The 18075-nt window shown below is 30.9% G+C and overlaps 3 protein-coding genes across 8 annotated transcripts; 2 read left to right on the top strand and 1 right to left on the bottom strand.

Annotated features, from left to right (window-relative positions):
- The first annotated feature begins 6400 nt into the window (after positions 1 to 6400).
- Positions 6401 to 9491, top strand: LOC110635526 (uncharacterized). Of its 6 annotated transcripts, XM_058142746.1 has the most exons (8): positions 6401 to 6539; positions 6632 to 6977; positions 7064 to 7240; positions 7491 to 7631; positions 7983 to 8039; positions 8612 to 8638; positions 9038 to 9133; positions 9215 to 9491. In XM_058142746.1, the coding sequence occupies exons 2-8, from the start codon at positions 6738 to 6740 to the stop codon at positions 9419 to 9421; spliced, it is 945 nt and encodes a 314-aa protein (XP_057998729.1). In that variant the 5' UTR covers positions 6401 to 6539; positions 6632 to 6737; the 3' UTR covers positions 9422 to 9491. The 6 variants fall into 6 exon arrangements, 4 of the variants coding, with proteins under 4 accessions (XP_057998729.1, XP_021640593.2, XP_057998730.1 ...); XM_021784901.2 differs by lacking the exon at positions 6401 to 6539 and having other exon boundaries at positions 6579 to 6977; XR_009147033.1 differs by lacking the exon at positions 6401 to 6539 and having other exon boundaries at positions 6580 to 6977; positions 9069 to 9133; positions 9215 to 9361.
- A 2140-nt stretch (positions 9492 to 11631) lies between these two features.
- Positions 11632 to 12669, bottom strand: LOC110635519 (histone H2AX). Its single transcript, XM_021784885.2, has 2 exons — positions 12352 to 12669; positions 11632 to 11989 (listed from the first exon to the last, which is right to left on the bottom strand). Exons 1-2 carry the CDS (start codon positions 12550 to 12552, stop codon positions 11768 to 11770), a joined length of 423 nt encoding a protein of 140 aa, XP_021640577.2. The 5' UTR covers positions 12553 to 12669; the 3' UTR covers positions 11632 to 11767.
- Positions 12670 to 15400: 2731 nt separating this feature from the next.
- Positions 15401 to 18075, top strand: LOC110635529 (gibberellin receptor GID1C). Its single transcript, XM_021784903.2, has 2 exons — positions 15401 to 15757; positions 16540 to 18075. Exons 1-2 carry the CDS (start codon positions 15719 to 15721, stop codon positions 17533 to 17535), a joined length of 1035 nt encoding a protein of 344 aa, XP_021640595.1. The 5' UTR covers positions 15401 to 15718; the 3' UTR covers positions 17536 to 18075.

Here is an 18075-nt window from a genome sequence, read left to right as displayed (position 1 = left end):
AGGGAGCTGAGCTTCCATTTGATTCTATGATATTATGAGTATGTGGAAGGTGAGTTGAGCTCTCCATATTGTTGTATATTGTGTTTACAGGTCGAGCGAGTCAAAAACTCCCCGTTGTATGGTACACATTATGGTCGGACTTTGTTTGGTTGAATTCTTGAATTGGGCCTAAAATAGGCCTTAGGATTAGGTTAAATAATAGTTAGGCTTACTACGGGTCTCGAGGGCTTTAGGCTGGCCCAGGTCCTAGTGCCGGTTCAGCCCATGGATTGGGTCGTGACATCTTTCATCTTAATTTAGTAAAATTACTAATATACTCCTAAAAAATTTATAAATTTCAGGGGGACCCAGTGCCCCTCTTGGCCCTATTGTGACTCCGCCTATGTGTATGTGCAATTCACATGTTTCAAGAACTAGCTATGTTAAATATTTAAAAAAGAAATTTAAAGAAAATGCAATAATTAAATTTTAAATAATAAGAGTTAGAATTTATTTTCTATTATAAACTTATGTTATCCCTCTTAAATTTTAACTCATAATTTTATTTGGTAGATATGAGGGCAAGAAAAAAAAAATTAAAGAGATAAATATTATCCTATTTAAAAAAATAATTATATAATAATGTAAATTTATTTACAATTACATTATATTATATAATTGTTAAATATACATTTTTATTATTTTATTTAATTTTTTCCACATTCCTGCAACTTCATATTAAATACATTAAATTAGATGAAAAAAAAAATAAGTTCTCCATATAATGTAAAAAGTGAATCATACGCAATTGAGAAATAATAAATATATATCAAGTACACTTAATAATTTTTCACCATCATCGCTGTTATTTAATATCTCATATTAAGGAAAATTTTAAAATATAATGCTTGCTTATTAAAAAAAAAAGGCACGTCCCTCATATAAATAAAAGGACCATTCTGCCCCTATTCCCTCTTTTTATTTATTTATTTTTTCCATTTCAAACACAGCACATGCTGCTGGGCCTACACTCAATCAACTGCACGGTGCACTTGACGAGCACAATTTCTTTTTCACTTTTTTTTTCGCCTCTATTTAGAAGACTTTTTCGATTTTTATTAATTTTACATATATTAATTTTATTTTATTTTAATAAGATATTTTGACTATAAAAATATAAAAGAAATAAAAAGTTTCATGTATAATAAAATTTTAAAATTTTAATCTATACTACAATAGATTATGTTAAATTAATATATACTTATATTTCTACGGAAAATAATATTTACTTGGAATTTCAATATTATATTATTGTTTTACCTCTGCCTTTCTTTTTTTTCAATTTTTATTTTAAACACATTTAACCCATTTTTTATTTTAATCTTAGTTACTTTAAATTATTTAATTATTATTATTTTCATTGAAATAATTTTAAAATAATTTATTATGGTGAAGTGTAATTCATTATTTAATAATAATGTTGCCATCATTTTCACCTGCAGCTTCTTATTTATTATACCTTTACCCTTTTTTTAAATATATATATATATATATATATATATATATATATATAATAAAAGTAAAGACTGTTTTAATTTTAGTTAATATATTTTGAATAGTTTTACATGCTAACTTATTTTTTTATTAGTTAAATCTTCTTAATTAGGAGGAACACTCAAGTGCCTTTTAAATTTTTATTCAGGTGTTCTACTTTATCAATTAAATTTTTAAATTTTTATTTATTTATTTTAATTTTTTTAACCACTTAAATGTTAGCATATGAATTTAAAATTTTTTTATCATTTTATTTTCTCTTATTATCATTTTAAATTTTAATTATTTGATTATTTAATTATTAAATTTAGTATTAATTATTATTATATTTACAAAATAAATTTTAAAATGATTCCATTATATGATAAAATGAATTTTACTTGATACACCAACATTATATTAGTAAAACATAAACTTTCATCTTATGATAAGAAAAATATAATAACAAATTAATAATCTATTTTAGTAATATTTTTACTTTTTTCTACTAAAAATACTTTTCAAAATAATAAAATTTTGAATAATAATAATAATAATAATAATAATAATAATAATAATAATAATAATAATAATAATTATTATTATTATTATTATTATTATTATTATTATTATTATCTAAAAAATATTTAAACAAATGATATGTACAGACTTTTTCTGATTTATTTAGAGTTGTTTAATCTATTAAATGTATAAATTTAGTTTATAAGTAGCAAATAATTAAATTTATGTACTTTGTCCTTAAATTCTGATATAATTTGTGATATATTTAATTTATTTGTAAATAATTAAAAATATTTTTAAAAGAATATTCATATATTATTTATATATATTAAACCTATTACCCTAAAAATAATTTAGGCTTTCTTTTAAGATAGGTTAATTAATTTTTTTAACTAGTATTACTATTATTTTACTTTTTTTTTTATAAGTCAATTCTAAAATGAATTTTTTTCATTATTAAATTATATTTTATTCAACGTATTATAACAAATTAATAATAAATATTTTATTATTAAATAGTTTGTCTTAAACCAAACTATAAATACATATATGATATGTGATATATAATATAATGAATGATTAAAATTTTATTTTAGATGAATTAAATTATTAATAGATAATAATTTTATTTATAAGATATAAATATTATATTTTATATTATTATAAAATAAAATTAAATATGTTAAATATTTTTATTTATTAATTATATTAACAGAATAAAAATAAAAAAAATAATAGTAGCAGCATTGCGCTAATTTTTTTTAAAGCTTGTTGAAAGTGTAATTTGTAAAAATTAAATATAATTGTAGTAATCTTTTGTAATTAGATAAAATTATTAAAACTAAAATTATAAATAAAATTTATAAAATATAAAAAAAATTTTGCCTTTTCTTTGTCATTAGTCTTTCTATATTCAATTCTACTTAAGTACCAAACAAAAAAATGATGAGATAAAGGAGGACGATGCCTTCTCAAAATACAATGAGAGACAAAACAGAGTAGGGACTGTCTTCTCATGAAGAGATCTAATAAGGGAGAGGAAAAAAATTAAAAATAAAAATAAATAGAAAGACAAAAAGAGTTACAGAAGGAATTAACAGAAAGGAAGAAGAACTTACTGATTTTTGGGATCAAATGAGAAATGAAAATCGAAACAGCTTCCTTTTGAAAATAAACAGCAAGCTGCCAATTAAGGAGCAACAGAATAGAAAGAGAAAACATATTAATAAAAAAAAAAAAAAAACAAAAACCGAATAATTAAAGAGTGAAACAACATCAAAGAAACTCTGGAATTGAGCAATAAACAGAGAAGGAAAACTTATTACCTTTAGCAATCAGTGTATGTAAAGAGAGAGAGAGAGAGAGAGAGAGAGAGAGAGAGCAGGATGATCAGTTGATTATTCCAGAGAAATCAAGCGAAAATGAATGGAGAACATAAAATTACTTGTGAAAATTAAAGGCATCTATTATCTGCAAGGAAGACCAAGACCTTTACTGGTCAATGAAAACACTCCTTAGCTGTCAGCCACTTCATTATTGCCCATCTGGTCCTACCATACTGGCACGTCAAGTCGTTTTCAATTAGTTGTTTTCTTGTAGATTTTATTTTTCATTTTGAAAGAAAATTTCAAGGAACATGTGAAATACATTCACTACAGTTTTCTAATTTAAAAAATTAAAAAAATTATTAACATCATAAACATGCATTGTGAGTTTCAGTTTCTAATACTCACTCTCTGCCTTCAATTTAAAAAATTATATTTAAGAAAAATAAATCTTATTTTATAAGATTAAATCGTATCATTTTAATATTAATATTTTTTTTATTTCAAATATTATATAGCTGTATTTCTTTGTAGAAATAAAACTAAAATCCAAAACCAAAGAAAGTGACAGCTGTATTGGGTAATAAATTCGAATCCAAAACACTCATTTTTCTTGGAGTAAATAAATAAATAAAATTACCAACAACCCAAATCAATTAAACCAAACCATTTTAATTTTATATTAGATGAAAAAGTTAATTTCTTTTAAAAATAATAATTTTATTTATTTAATTTTTAAATTGAAATTAAAAAATAATTAATTTTAAATTAAATTATACGTGATATCACGATAATTTTTAATTTTATGAGTAATTTTGATTTGATAATATCTTAAGTTTATGTGGATAAAAACAAATTGGAAATTATTTTAAAAATCATACATGTTGAAGTCCATTGACATATCAAATCAAAATTCAGTAATTAAATTAATCAACAATATAATATGTGCTGTTCATAGTCAATAAAAATAAAAGTAAAAACCAAAAATCATAGAAATCGATTTCCAACTGCTCAATTCTTATCCTTGCATATATATATATATATATATATATATATATATATATATATATATATATATATAGTTCTAAATTAATATTAAATTGGGCAGTAAAAATATAACTTAAATTAGAAACATTTTATTTTCTTATAATTATATTTGTGAATATTTTGTTAAACTTGCATTTTATATTTATTAATTAAAAATTAAACATGTAATTTTTTTCATTAATCAATTAGTCTCTTCTAAATATGGGTGTTCAAGTATAGTTTCATTACGGTTCTAGCTAAGAATCGGAATTAAACTTTCAATTTTTTGAATTTTAAGAATTTTATTTAGAATTAAACTTCGATTCCGATACCTATTCAGTCCTAAATAATTTTAGTATAGTTTTGATTCTAATTTTTGTTCTTTTTAATTTTATTTTGGTTCTAATTTCATTTTAAATTTCAATTTTTATACCTAAAACTAAAACTATAGCATTTTTGTATTCATTTTAAAATAGAAAATAAGATCTTAAACTTCCAACATGAAAACAACAATAAAAATAATAATACTAATATTAATATCAAAAATATATTCCTTAATAAGAATTTATATTATCTTTTATATATTTATTAATTACAAAGTCTTTAACTTAATGATACATAATTAAAAATTAAAAAAAAATTATATTATATGATTAACATGTGATTTAGTCATATAATTGAATATTATAAGATGATTTAATGTATTTAATATTAAAATTATTTAAAAGTTAATAATATTAAATTATATGTACTTATAATTATAGATAAATTAAGTTATTATACATATATATAATTTTATTGAAATTATAAAATATATCTAAATGACAGAAATAATAAAGATTTCTGATTATAGATTTAAAAAAAATGATAACCAACATCATAAGTATTGTGAGCTTTAGTTTCTAATGCTTACTCTCTGCATGCCTTCAATCCATTTTAGAGTTGTTTCTACTTTAGAGAAGACTCGTTTAATATACATCTTCTCTTCACTTTCTGCATCGGATCACTGCAAATGACAATTTTCAACTTCTCCAATATTCCTAATGCCACTTTATTTATTTGTTAATTAAAATTAGCTGATAATCGAATTTTGTCAATTAAAAATACTATTTTATTTATTTTAAAATATATTGTGATCATGTGATATAATGAATTAAGTACTTTTAATTACCTTTATTTAGTTGAACATTTGATCATCATCTTTCCCTCATATGGCTTTAATTTACAGAAATTTTGGAGGGGAGCAAAATCCCTTCTATAAACTAGCACCATTGGCGAAGCCTAATTTAATGAATGTTGATTGATTTTGATCCACCGAGAAACAAGTCAAAATTGGTGCAACATGATCTTAATTTACAATGTGCAAACACATTAGGTCATTGGCATTACAATCCTCACACATATAATATATCATAAGGGCAGTACATTGAAACAAAATATAATTAATTAATGTATTCATGCATATTGAACACAATTATCTGAATTCAAGTGATCACAATAAGAATGAAAAAGTCCTTTGACAACCTACATTTGATTGAAGGAATATGGATATTTTGTGCCTGGCATCACCTACAAAGAGCCAGCGTTGGCCTTATTGAAGCTTGAGCACATAATGGATGGGTCAATGTTCCATGGCATTCTATACATCATCCAACAAATTTTGGAATAACAATGTCAAGATCAAGAAGAGAATACAGTTATATATTCTATGGCTTAAGAGAATTGCGAATTTGACAAACTAAAACATACGTCCCATTTCTGCAAACAATTGTACCAAGGCCTCAGTATTCCATTCTAATCCAATTGGTCATCTTGTACTCATTATGATTTCAAACTTTAATATGCATCTATTCTATGGTTTAGGAGAACTGGAATTTGTTATTATCTTATTAAAATTAATAAAAGTTTATTTAGAGTGTGTTTTTTTTTTTTTTTTTAAATCTGCTCAAATTTCCTAACAAGGATCAATGGAAAAGTAGAACAAAAAATTCAGAGAAGAATGATGGAGAATTCACCATTCCTACCTGTAAAACATGTGGTGCTAAACTAGGGAATGAATTTTCAATGCCATTATATTCATAAACAAAACACAAATTAACTACGAGTTCTTAACTGCAAGTTGATTTTACCATCACCTAGCAGGTCTACATCAAGGTGGGAAAGTTTAATTTAAAGGATGAAACTTAACTTTGATTTTCCAATCCTTAAAAATGCTATCTTTTTGTACTTGAATCTTTCAACCACAGAAACAGGATAATCACCGCAAACGTTCAACGGCACAATGTATAGCTGAACTACAACCCTACAACACAGAAACGGCGTCGTTCGGTATGCCCTTTCTCTGTCTTGTGCATGACATGGTTTTTTAAGAAAAGAATGAACTTTGCGGTGGAGCTCCGACTACAAACTCCCGGGGACGGGATTCTAGCTCCGATGAAAGTGAAGGAAGCCGATTATGCTGTCCGACGTCGTCGGGCTCTGAAAAGAGTGGACAAAGAGCTGTCGAAATCCGATTTCAAGAGAGCTTTCTCCCTTGTCAAACAATTGCAAGGCAAACCCTTTGGCCTCCGTGGCTTTGGCGCAGCCAAACAGGTCTCTCTGTCTCTTTTCACTTGCTGTAGTTACAATATTTTGAAAGCGGTTTCATGTTTTGATTTGGGTATTGGATTGTGACGTAGGTACCCAGAAATCGCCTGGTGTTGAATCAATTAGAATTCAATGGGATAGATTTATCACCCCTTGGTCCATTGGTTGATTCGGTTATGGATTCAATAGATAAATCTCTTCATTTCCCTTTACCAGATGGTGAACGCAGAGGTTCTAGCTCTGAAGAAGATCATTTCCTGTGTCTGCAAGTAATTTCCTTCCCAAAAATCTCTGCTTTGAATATGAATGTATCTATCCTATAGAAGTGTGACCAGCTGCTAGGGAGTGGAACTGTTATGTGTTATTAGCAACACGGTACCCTCCTTTGTCAAGAGAGATTATGAATTTATGGTTAGGGCACATAGCATGAAGCGAAGCTGCAGCTCAACAATAATTACAGCCCTGGAACGAATTTTTTGGTTATTTTAAACTTTAACAATAAAAGTTGCAATGTTGCAGCATGAAGCTGGTCATTTTCTGGTTGGGTACTTGCTCGGGGCTCTCCCAAAAAGATATACAGTACCATCTGTTGAAGAACTGAGAGATGGCAACTTTGAGGGAGGGAAAGTAGAGTTTCTGGGATTTGAGTTTCTGAGAGAAGTAAGATAACTATTGTCATTTACTCTCCTGTAATCTTCTACAAATATTGTTAGTTTTTTCATGTGACAGTAGTGCTTGGACAGCCTTTGACTTGATAACTTAAATTCTGTTCACAATTTTCAATTAGGGTACCATAGATGTTTTAGATTTTTTTCATTTTTTTCCGGGGGCTAACATGGCTACTTCAAAGGCTTTTCCTTCTTCAATTCATTTATTCATGTAGTTTGCAGAATGACCAAATTCTCATATGTGGATGATTGTTTTCTAAATTGGAAAGATTTAAACTTGTTAGAGCAATTTCTTTCTAGTTTGATGTCCCTATATTTATTTCATCACTCTTCATGCATATAGGTTGGTGCTGCCCAGATGCTAAGGAAAAATATTATAAATGAAGAATCATCCTGCTCGGTGAGACATTCTGTCATTTATTCCTTATGTAGTCGATGTAAAAAATTTCAAGATTGTTTGCAAGTGTACACTTCTTGATTATGTGAAAGCATTAAAACTTGATTGTTCTGGTATGTTAGAAAGTCTTCTGCAATTCTCTTGTTATGCAGATTTTTTCAGCTGTTGTGGAGTTAAAACAAAAATCATATGTGAAAGTGAACTTTGTTTTCTTTGTGGTCTTGATGTTATTTACTATATGATAAAGGTACCCCAACTGTGCTTTTTCTCTTTGTAATTATATAATTTGACAATATATTTTTTGATGCTTTATTAACTGATCATCCACTTTGGCTGCTTTGAAATACTGGTACATACTAAGTAATGTAACTAAAACAGAGCAGGATGCTGTTAAAAAAAATGTTCAGAACTTTGCCATGACCCATGAGTGTCACTTCCTAATTTCTAATCTTGGAAGTACATCTGTGTTGTTGGTATTTGTTGCAAGTGCTATTGGTTGTTTGCTTCAAAGATCTGTTTGAAATATGTATTCTTCTGCCTAGCTCTTTTAATTAATGCATTCCTATATCATGCAGGGCAATAGAGGCAAAATTTCATCCAAGGTGAAGACTCTTTTTCTTTTCTTCTAATTTGTTTCTTTTACAGTATATGATTTTATTTGTTGCAGGCAATAGGTTGTGTTGGCATGGTTTTTGTGATTATGGAATGTTCCTAATAAACAGAAGAGAAAATGTGATATGACAACTACAAGATTGACTATTCTCTAAGGAATGAATAATTGGGCCACAAAGAATCAGAGATATGTTTGTAGGATGCATGATCATGATGAGAATGTTAATATGGATGTGAAATGACAAAGAAAAGAATAGAATGTAAATGGAATACAACTGAATGGTTTCATATTAAAATGGATTCCTGGACCTGTAATAAATAAAATAATTACTTTCACAACATTAGTTGGATGACTATGTATGATAACTATGGATTTAATTCTCTTGCAGACTTTAAACAACTTTTCTTGCATAATATTAGGAGGCTTGGTGGTAGAGCACCTAGTATTTGGGGATTCTGAAGGTCATTATTCTGATGTTGACAAGGTTAGGTTGGATGTTTATAAATAATGCGGTATTGGGGATGAATCTTTTTAGGTTACTAAGATTTATTCCTTGTTAATTAAGGAACAGTTGGACAAAGCACTTAAATGGTTGGGTTTCTCCAACGGCGAAGCAAACTTTCAAGTGAGATGGGCTGCTCTAAACACTGTCTTTGTATTGTGTCGTCACCATAAAGCTAGATTGAAACTGGTAGAAGCCATGGCACAGCGGCAATCAGTTGGCTTCTGTATCGACGCAATTGAGAATGCTATCGATGGAAGACAAATATAAATAGTGTATCTACATTCCTTTAATGTTGCATTCTCTTTTGTTGAGTTCTCCGAACAACATTCTTTTCCAATTCTAGCTTACCACGATGGCAATTCTTGACATATTGATGATAATTCAACAAACAGGAAACATGAAGCACCTGTGCGACTTAGGACCACAGAAATTTATTTTGCAGATGCAGTCGCTAACATATTGTGGGAAGTGGGTGAACTGTGAAGCGATTCTTACTCCCTTCTCCATCATGGTAACGGGTGTATTAACCACATGCATGTTATTTCAAGCCACCATGCAAAGAGATCTATCGAAGTATGGTGATCATGCTGGAATGTTGTTCTTTTGGATGATGATATGAATCTCCACATCATAATAATGCTCAGCAACTGAAGCATGTTAAGCAACTGAAGCATGTTAGGCAAAAATGGGGCCCAAACTTCAATTTCGTTAGCAACCAATTATGAGTCCATAGCCAATTACACCCATTTAACCCCAAGACCCTAGTATATTTTAACATTCTTGTTCACTGGGAATAGAAAACATGAGACCTGGTCTCCGTTATTACAATCCAGTGAGACATGTTAAAAGCGTACATTATCCTCTGCAACACTCCCTCTGAAGATAACTAGGTCTCAGCGTGTTCCCGGGCAAAAGAGACACAACTTATAATAAAGACAAAAGTTGAGGGTATGCAATCCAATGTTATTAAAGGCGCTCTGAGGTGCTGGCGAGGTGCTAGGCTAAGCGAGGCGACCCCGACTGAGAGAGAGAGGCACAGGGCATGAGGAGAGAGAGGCGACGCCTCTGTTACATAATACTTTTTTTTTTTAATTCATTCTTTAAACTGCAAGAGTTAAAAACTCTAAAGAGGAGATTTTAATTTCAACCTATGACTCTACGGCTACTTAAAAAAGGAAAAGAAAAACAATCTAAGAAATAAGGTATGTCTCTCTCTCTCTCATCCTTCCTCTCTTTCTCTCCTCTACTTCTTCCTTCTTCTCTCTCTCCTCTCCTCTCTTCTCTTCTTCAATTCTTCCCTTTTCTCAAGTTTGTTGCAACACCCATGTTTTTCTTCTTTTTCTTTTTAACTTTTTTTTTTCTCCTCTCCTCTTTCTTTTCTCTTCTTCTATTCTTTATTCTCTTACAATCATGCCATTTTTAATCAATCTACAGCACTTATTTTCCTGCATTTTCTCTCTTTTTATTTTTTACTTTTTTTTTTCTTCTCTTCTTCTATGCTTTCTTCTCTTATAGTCACGCCATTTTTAATTCAACTATAACACTTATTTTCCTGCGTTTTTTCTATCTTTTTACTTTTTTTTTTTCCTCTTCTTTCTTCTTCTATGCTTTCTTCTCTCATAGTCATGTCATTTTTAATCCAACTGCAACACTTATTTTCCTGCGTTCTTTTTGCCTTTTAACTTTTTTTTTCCCCTCTTCTCTCCTCTCTTCTTCTATGCTTTCTTCTCTCACAATCATGCCATTTTTAATTACCCAGCAACCGCTTTTTTTTTTTTAATTTATTATTTCATTGTTTATTATATGAGCATTGTCATATGTATTTTTAGATGGATATTATCAATTTTGATATGCTTTTTATTAAATGAGTATTGTGATATATTAAATTAAGGTCTGTATTTGCAAATGATTATTTAATTTTGAAATTAAGTCTTATTAATTGGAGACTTAGAGCATGAGTAATTGTCAATTGTGATATGTTTTTTTATTAAATGAGTATTGTAATATGTTAGATTGAGGTGTGTTATGTATTTGCAAATGATTACTTATTTTTAAATAGTTAATGTTCTATTAATTGAAGGTGTGATATGCTTTTTAATATGCTTTTTTACTTCTTAAACTTATTAAAAGGTATGAATTTTTATATTAAAAGTATATATATATATATATATATATGATTTAGACAATTTAAATTACAACGCATTGCTTCAAAAATACTCTCACCTCTCCTCTCAACTAGGGTAACGTATCGCCTTAGTGATGCAATCATCTTCTCCAAATCATCCAAGAATCAAATCAAAAATGCAGAACAGCCTAGAAGCGCAGCATTCAGTTCACTAACCTAGTGAAACTCCATTATACATCCAATCTGTTTTCCACAAGTATATTAGAAGGAAAAAAAAAAATATATATATATATATATATATATATATATATATATATATATAAACAGAAAAGAGCACCATAGATTGATCAACTGATCGAAAAGCTGCGTGGTTTGATTCCAAAGCCGCTTTACCCAAAAGATACCATAGTAAACCAAGTAGAAAACCAAAATTGAATATTTTACAAATGTAGAATTCCTAAAGAAAACTAGATACTGAGGGAAAAGACCTAGAACTCTTGAGAGGCAGATCCAATATCGTCTTTGCCCTTGCCAATCTTCTTAGGAAGGAGAGTCTGGTGAATGTTAGGCAACACACCACCATTGGCAATGGTAACAGAGCCCAGAAGCTTGCTCAGCTCCTCATCGTTCCTCACAGCAAGCTGAATGTGCCTTGGCACAATACGGTTCTTCTTGTTATCTCTTGCTGCATTCCCAGCAAGCTCCAATACCTAAAACCAATCTCCCATTAGCAAACCAACACAAAACTAGTAATAAACCCAGCGGCATCTTAATAAACAGCTAATCAATCAAATGATCAACGGAAACCATATTAATCTCCTAAAAACGAATGACTAATTTTTATGAGCAATACAAAACTAATCGATCATAGTAAACCCTTCAACCAATAATGCACCAATTAATCCAAATCACGACCCTTGAAACAAAACAATCAAATTAGGGAAGAAAACTTGAGATAATTAATAAAATCAGTAAAAAAAAAAGACCTAATTTAACCAAAGAGACGAAGAAAAAAATCCCAACGAACCATGATACCATAAATCCAATTGAATCCAATATCTCCAAAATTTACCTCAGCAGCAAGGTACTCGAGGACAGCAGAAAGATAGACAGGAGCTCCAGCACCGACACGCTCTGCATATTTTCCGGCCTTGAGAAACCTGGCGATCCTCCCAACGGGAAACTGCAACCCAGCCTTCTGCGACCGCGACACAGACTTCGACGCCTTGGGCTTTCCTCTTCCGCCCTTGGTCGATCCACCAGTAGAACTCATTGTCAATAATCCTTAAAATATACCACAAAACCAAACCCTAATTTGTTCTGAACACAGAGAGAGAAGCAAGGATTTTGGAAGATGCTTTCCTTTTGGGAATGTTTGAGAAAATTGGAGCGTTTGGGTTTATAAAGGAAGCGTATGCTCGATCTGATTGATGAATACGGCTTCGCAAGGATTGCCAACGTGGCACCCGAATTAGATTAACGGCGGGAAATCTTGTGCTTTTCTTTTGTTTAGCGCTTCAGCTTCGTGACTACGTGTGATAAGTGAGAAACAGAAACGACGTCGTAGGATGTGGATGGGCGCGCAATAACTCTGTGACTTTCAAAGTAAAAAATTTTGAAAAAAAAAGAAAATTTTATAATTTAATTTAATAATGGAAGGTTAAAATAATAATAATAATAATAATAATAATAATAATAATAAATAGACAAACTTTTAAATGTTAATGAGCTTGATGTGGTTGGTGCACAGTATGCATAAAGAATTGTTTTGTTGTATATAATTTAACTTTAAAATTATGGCAATGATTATTATTGCTAATCATATAGTTTGGGATTCTTATATTGAAATCAGTCCCAGACAAAAATGAGTTTGTGATAAGACCACTTAATTAAATATTATAAAATTATTTAATTTATAAAAATGAAATATTTTTCTTTATGTAATTATTAAAAAAAAACAAAAATAAAGATAGAATTGTGATGGGCCAGGGCTTCAGCACAAAATGAGACCCAGCCCACAAAAGCCCAATAATTTCTCCTTGCTAGTGGGTGTGAGAGATAAAGATAGCGAAGGTGGGAGTTTGTAAAGTGGTAGAAATCAGAAATTGATTCTGATTTTTCTTGTGGTTTGATAAAATGATTATTTTTTTTTATTTTTTAATAAAGAATAAGAAAAGAGAAGGTGAAAGGGGTGATATTTTGTTAAAATTGGAAGGGGGAAAAAGGCTAATCCACAAGAATCCAAAACCTGTTCCCAGTTGTTGACCATAACAATAGTGAAGTGCCCCAAAAGCGTGTCCTACTGATTATGATGTTCATGGACAGTGACCTCTGATAAAAAAGTTGCCGAGTGCTTGTTTTGTTCACCACTCAATTTTCTATATTTACTATTAGTGCATGGATTTTTCATTTTTCATTTTTTATTATTTTCTTTATTAAAAAAAAAATAAAAATAAAGGCATAGAGCTATTGGGTAGAGGCTAATGCCTAATGGGCATGATTTTCTCTGCAAAAATATCAGAGACTCAGTGGCAAAACAAAATGGAAGCTGAGCCTATTAGTTTTTTAAATGATAATGAATTTGAAAGCGTGGCCTAGGCACTGTCCGCTCACTTTTCCAGTTAAACGCGCACCTTAATTTTCATTTTATTTTTTTGGCTTTTTTTTTTCAATAATTCATTTTTTTACCCAAAAAAAAAATATACCAAAAAGTTTTGTACCAAATAATTAATATTATTTTATTTTTTATATTAAAAAAAGAAAATGCATTATTACTCTGTTTGGATAGACACTATATTTGAAGGAAGTAAACAGAGATTGAAGCCCAAAAAAAGGTCCACCATTAAATGGTGGTATGTATGATATTGATTAGTGCAAGCTGTAGAGGTTGTAATTTTCTCGAGGCACTGTACTTTTGACGTGCAACAACTAAAGTACCTTCTTCTTTTCTCTTCTGCAAAAGTCCAGCCGTTAGATTACTTTCATCCAAATATCAAATCAACGGTCCATGTAATATTATTATATACGAATTCCTTCCCCCCATCAGAATTATGATGGACGGTGCCAGTAATTCACACGTGGGTAAATAAATGAACAGAACAAATGCAACTTGTGGGGTAGTGTGGGTCCCTGGTCCGTATCATAGGGTAGTGTTAAAAGGCAAGAGGGGCAGTTCTTTTCTGGATTGGTCATTTGGGGCATTATAGATTTTGCCCTTTCCTATGGGACCTTATTTGTGGGACACATATCCTTCTCGTGACTTACACGTGTTTCTTCTTTTAGATTGAATTTTGTCCCTCTCCGGTACTCCCACCCAACTTTTGCCTTATTTGCCCATTGATATTCTACTCATTATTTTTTTTTCTTTATTTAAAATCTTTTTACTAACAAAATATTAATTCAATAATAATAATAATAATAATTTAATTTTAAATTAATTAAATTCAATTATATATTTTTTTATCATTTAATTTTAATTAAAATTAATTTTACATTAATTTTAATATTTTAGACAATTTTTTTTAATTTTAATTTATGTGAGAATAAATTTAATAATAATTAAATTAAATATTTATATTTAAATTTATATATTTAATAATTTTTTAAGCTTATTTTTTATATGATCTTGAATTTAAAAAATTAAATAAAATTAAAAAAGGAATTTTGAAGGGGAAGTCTTCCTCCCGTGTCCCAGATGGCTTTAAGCATGCTGCAAAAAAACGTTGAGACGGAACCCGTTCCCGTTTGTCCTCACGTGCCTTGGCGCCGGCCGCACGCACGGAAGCTTTTGTTTTATTCTCCCCTCAAAATTTCCCTTTTTTTAAATTTCGTATAAATTTAATTACAAGATTTATAATTATTCCATATTTATTACGTCGAAAATAGCAAAAAGCCAAAATTATTAATATAAATTAACATATTTCAGAAACTAATAATTTTACATCAGTGGGCCCCACTCAACAGTTATCTTTCGGCCGATCACTTTGTCGTCTCTCTCGTCCCACATCAAATCCCGAGCGTAATTTAGCATCCTCACCTAATCATTTGCTACAATGCGCTCTTCTTCATATCCTTCGCCCACTCCTCTTCCCATTTCCACTCTGTTTGTCTCTCTCTCTCACGCGGTTTTATTGCAATGAGATTTACCATTTATTGTTATCGTTTATCGATCTTCCTGTTCAAAAAAACTCGGAAAGAGAAAAAAACAAAGAAATAAAAGAGCTCGAGAGATTAGCAATTTTAAAGGCTGCCCATTTCTTTTTGGGGGTTTTATAATCTTCGATCATGAGTCCAAGGAGTGATCTTTAGACTCGATAAAATCACCTCTTTTGTGTTCCTTTTCAATATGTGAAGCGGATTACGAAGTGGGTTGGTCTTTAAAAGGATATATTTCGAGTTATTAGCTATTGCTTTTGAATTTTTATAAGGAGCATAGTTTCATGGCTGGGAGTAATGAGGTTAACCTCAATGAAAGCAAGGTACTCTCTTTTTTTCCTTTTTGTTCCCTCATTTTTGTTGTCTTTTTATGCAATCGATTTGTTTGGTGATCAAAGACGGAGTCTTTTCATGGTTCTGTCTTAGTTTTTAGGAGACTGCTTAAAAGTTGAAAATCAGCTGGTTTTATTTGGGATTTGGTATCAAATATAGGTGTTTTGATGGGTTTTGGGTCGGGATTCTGTTGTCGAACGGGGTTGGTTTGGGGCACTGTTATGGATTTTCATCCTAAATGTGGGCGTATACTAATTAACCCCTTCTGCTTTTCTGAGTTCCTCGTGAGTTTTGGTTTTTGGATTTTCTGCTTTTGGTTCTGTGAAGGACTTTGTTGATTGTTTTTTGGGTTTTGGAGTGGTTTACCCTCAGCTTTTGATTGGATTTCAAGATCATTGAAGAGGGACTTAGTTGACAATTTTTTATTGGTTGTCTGATTTTCTGCTTTGAAATTTTGTTTTGGTTATTTGAAGGTTGAATTAGCTTGATTTCCCTTGTGGATTAATTTGACTTGAAGAATATGATTTGGTTGGGACTAATTAAATTACTTGTTGGCGTGTTATTGTTGACTTGTGCTAGCTTATCAAACTGCCTAATTGCTTTCTTTTTTGAGTTCAAAGTAGTTTCGTTGTTCACCTTGTTATTCAGTTCGCATATGATGCATGTAGTTGCTGCACATATAGGCAGAGAACTTTGTTTAAAGATGTTTGCGGTTTTGGTACTTGCCATTATATTTCATGAGATGAAAATTGATATTTGCTGTTTTGCATAGAGGGTGGTTCCACTGAATACATGGGTACTCATATCCAATTTCAAGCTGGCTTACAATCTCCTCCGTCGCCCTGATGGCACTTTCAATCGCCACTTGGCAGAGTTCCTTGACCGGAAAGTTCCAGCAAATGCAAACCCAGTTGATGGAGTTTTCTCTTTTGATGTTGTCATTGACCGTGGGACTAGCCTTCTTAGCCGGATCTATCGACCATCAGATGGGGAGCCATCGCAACCAAATATTGCTGAACTTGAGAAGCCTGTAAACTCTGAGGTTGTCCCTGTCATTATCTTCTTTCATGGTGGAAGCTTTGCACACTCCTCTGCAAACAGTGCTATATATGACACATTATGTCGCCGGTTGGTGGGTATTTGCAAGGCAGTGGTAGTCTCTGTGAATTATAGGCGTGCACCTGAAAATCGATATCCCTGTGCCTATGATGATGGATGGACAGCTCTTAAGTGGGTTAACTCAAGAACATGGCTTGAGAGTAAGAAAGATTCCAAAGTTCATATATACTTGGCAGGGGATAGCTCTGGTGGTAACATTGTACATCATGTTACAATAAGAGCAGTGGAATCAGGTATTGACATATTGGGGAACATACTGCTAAATCCCATGTTCAGTGGGCAAGAGAGAACAGAATCAGAGAAGCGACTAGATGGAAAATATTTTGTAACTCTACAAGACCGGTACTGGTATTGGAGAGCTTTCCTCCCTGAGGGGGCTGATAGGGATCATCCAGCATGTAATCCATTTGGTCCAAATGGTAAAAACCTCGAAGGAATGAAATTTCCCAAGAGTCTTGTTGTGGTGTCTGGTTTGGACCTTATTCAGGATTGGCAATTGGCTTATGTTGAGGGGCTAAAGAAGGCTGGCCAAGTTGTGAAACTTCTATATCTTGAGCAAGCAACAATTGGCTTCTACTTATTGCCCAATAACAATCACTTTCATACTGTCATGGATGAGATAAGTAAATTTGTGTGTTCTAACTTATAATATACGTAACCGGCTGGCAGGTGGCAGCTATACATGACAGAAGCTAGACATTCTGCTTGGGGGTAATTAAGGGTTGTTTGCTGTTTATATGATTGTGTAGTATTACTGCTTACTGTTTCATTGATCATGTGTTGTTGGGTTCTGCTACTCTGGGGTCTGGTTCATCATGACTAGGCTTTTTTATTGGGTGCAGAAAGTGGTTCAGCATCTAGCTGGTTTGGGATGTATTCTGTTATACATCCAATTGTCTGGACTTGGGTGATGTAGTTTGATGAAGCTTTTGAAGGCAGCAGGAAGCTGTTTGACTAAGTTTAGCAGACCCACCAAATTTAAGGTTACCCATTCTGACTTCCAGTTACAACAGATAGGAAGACAGGATTGCAGGGTAGCGTTTTGGTGGCCGGTTGATTGGATCGTGCCTTGCTAATGTTATATAGCTAATTTTAGAACATGGATGAGAAAAAAAAATCCATGGTATTGTGATCCTTTATGTTTCATACATATGTTTTTAGTATGTTTAAAGGTGTTTGCTTATATTAA

Source organism: Hevea brasiliensis, unplaced genomic scaffold (genome assembly GCF_030052815.1).
Source record: "Hevea brasiliensis isolate MT/VB/25A 57/8 unplaced genomic scaffold, ASM3005281v1 Scaf7, whole genome shotgun sequence".
NCBI classification, from domain to species: Eukaryota; Viridiplantae; Streptophyta; class Magnoliopsida; order Malpighiales; family Euphorbiaceae; genus Hevea; species Hevea brasiliensis.
The sequence above is the reverse complement of the archived record's forward strand: the minus strand, read 5'-3'. Positions and strand labels throughout refer to the sequence as shown.

Bases quoted from the DNA above. Each gene is read 5' to 3' on its own strand.
- LOC110635526 (XM_058142746.1), top strand. From the start codon at position 6,738: ATGACATGGTTTTTTAAGAAAAGAATGAACTTTGCGGTGGAGCTCCGA. The intron at 8,040-8,611 runs GTGAGACATTCT...TATATCATGCAG, and splicing joins ATGAAGAATCATCCTGCTCG to GGCAATAGAGGCAAAATTTC. The intron at 8,639-9,037 runs GTGAAGACTCTT...ATTCTCTTGCAG, and splicing joins GAGGCAAAATTTCATCCAAG to ACTTTAAACAACTTTTCTTG.
- LOC110635519 (XM_021784885.2), bottom strand. From the start codon at position 12,552: ATGAGTTCTACTGGTGGATCGACCAAGGGCGGAAGAGGAAAGCCCAAG. The intron at 11,990-12,351 runs GTAAATTTTGGA...GATTGGTTTTAG, and splicing joins TCGAGTACCTTGCTGCTGAG to GTATTGGAGCTTGCTGGGAA.
- LOC110635529 (XM_021784903.2), top strand. From the start codon at position 15,719: ATGGCTGGGAGTAATGAGGTTAACCTCAATGAAAGCAAG. The intron at 15,758-16,539 runs GTACTCTCTTTT...TGTTTTGCATAG, and splicing joins TTAACCTCAATGAAAGCAAG to AGGGTGGTTCCACTGAATAC.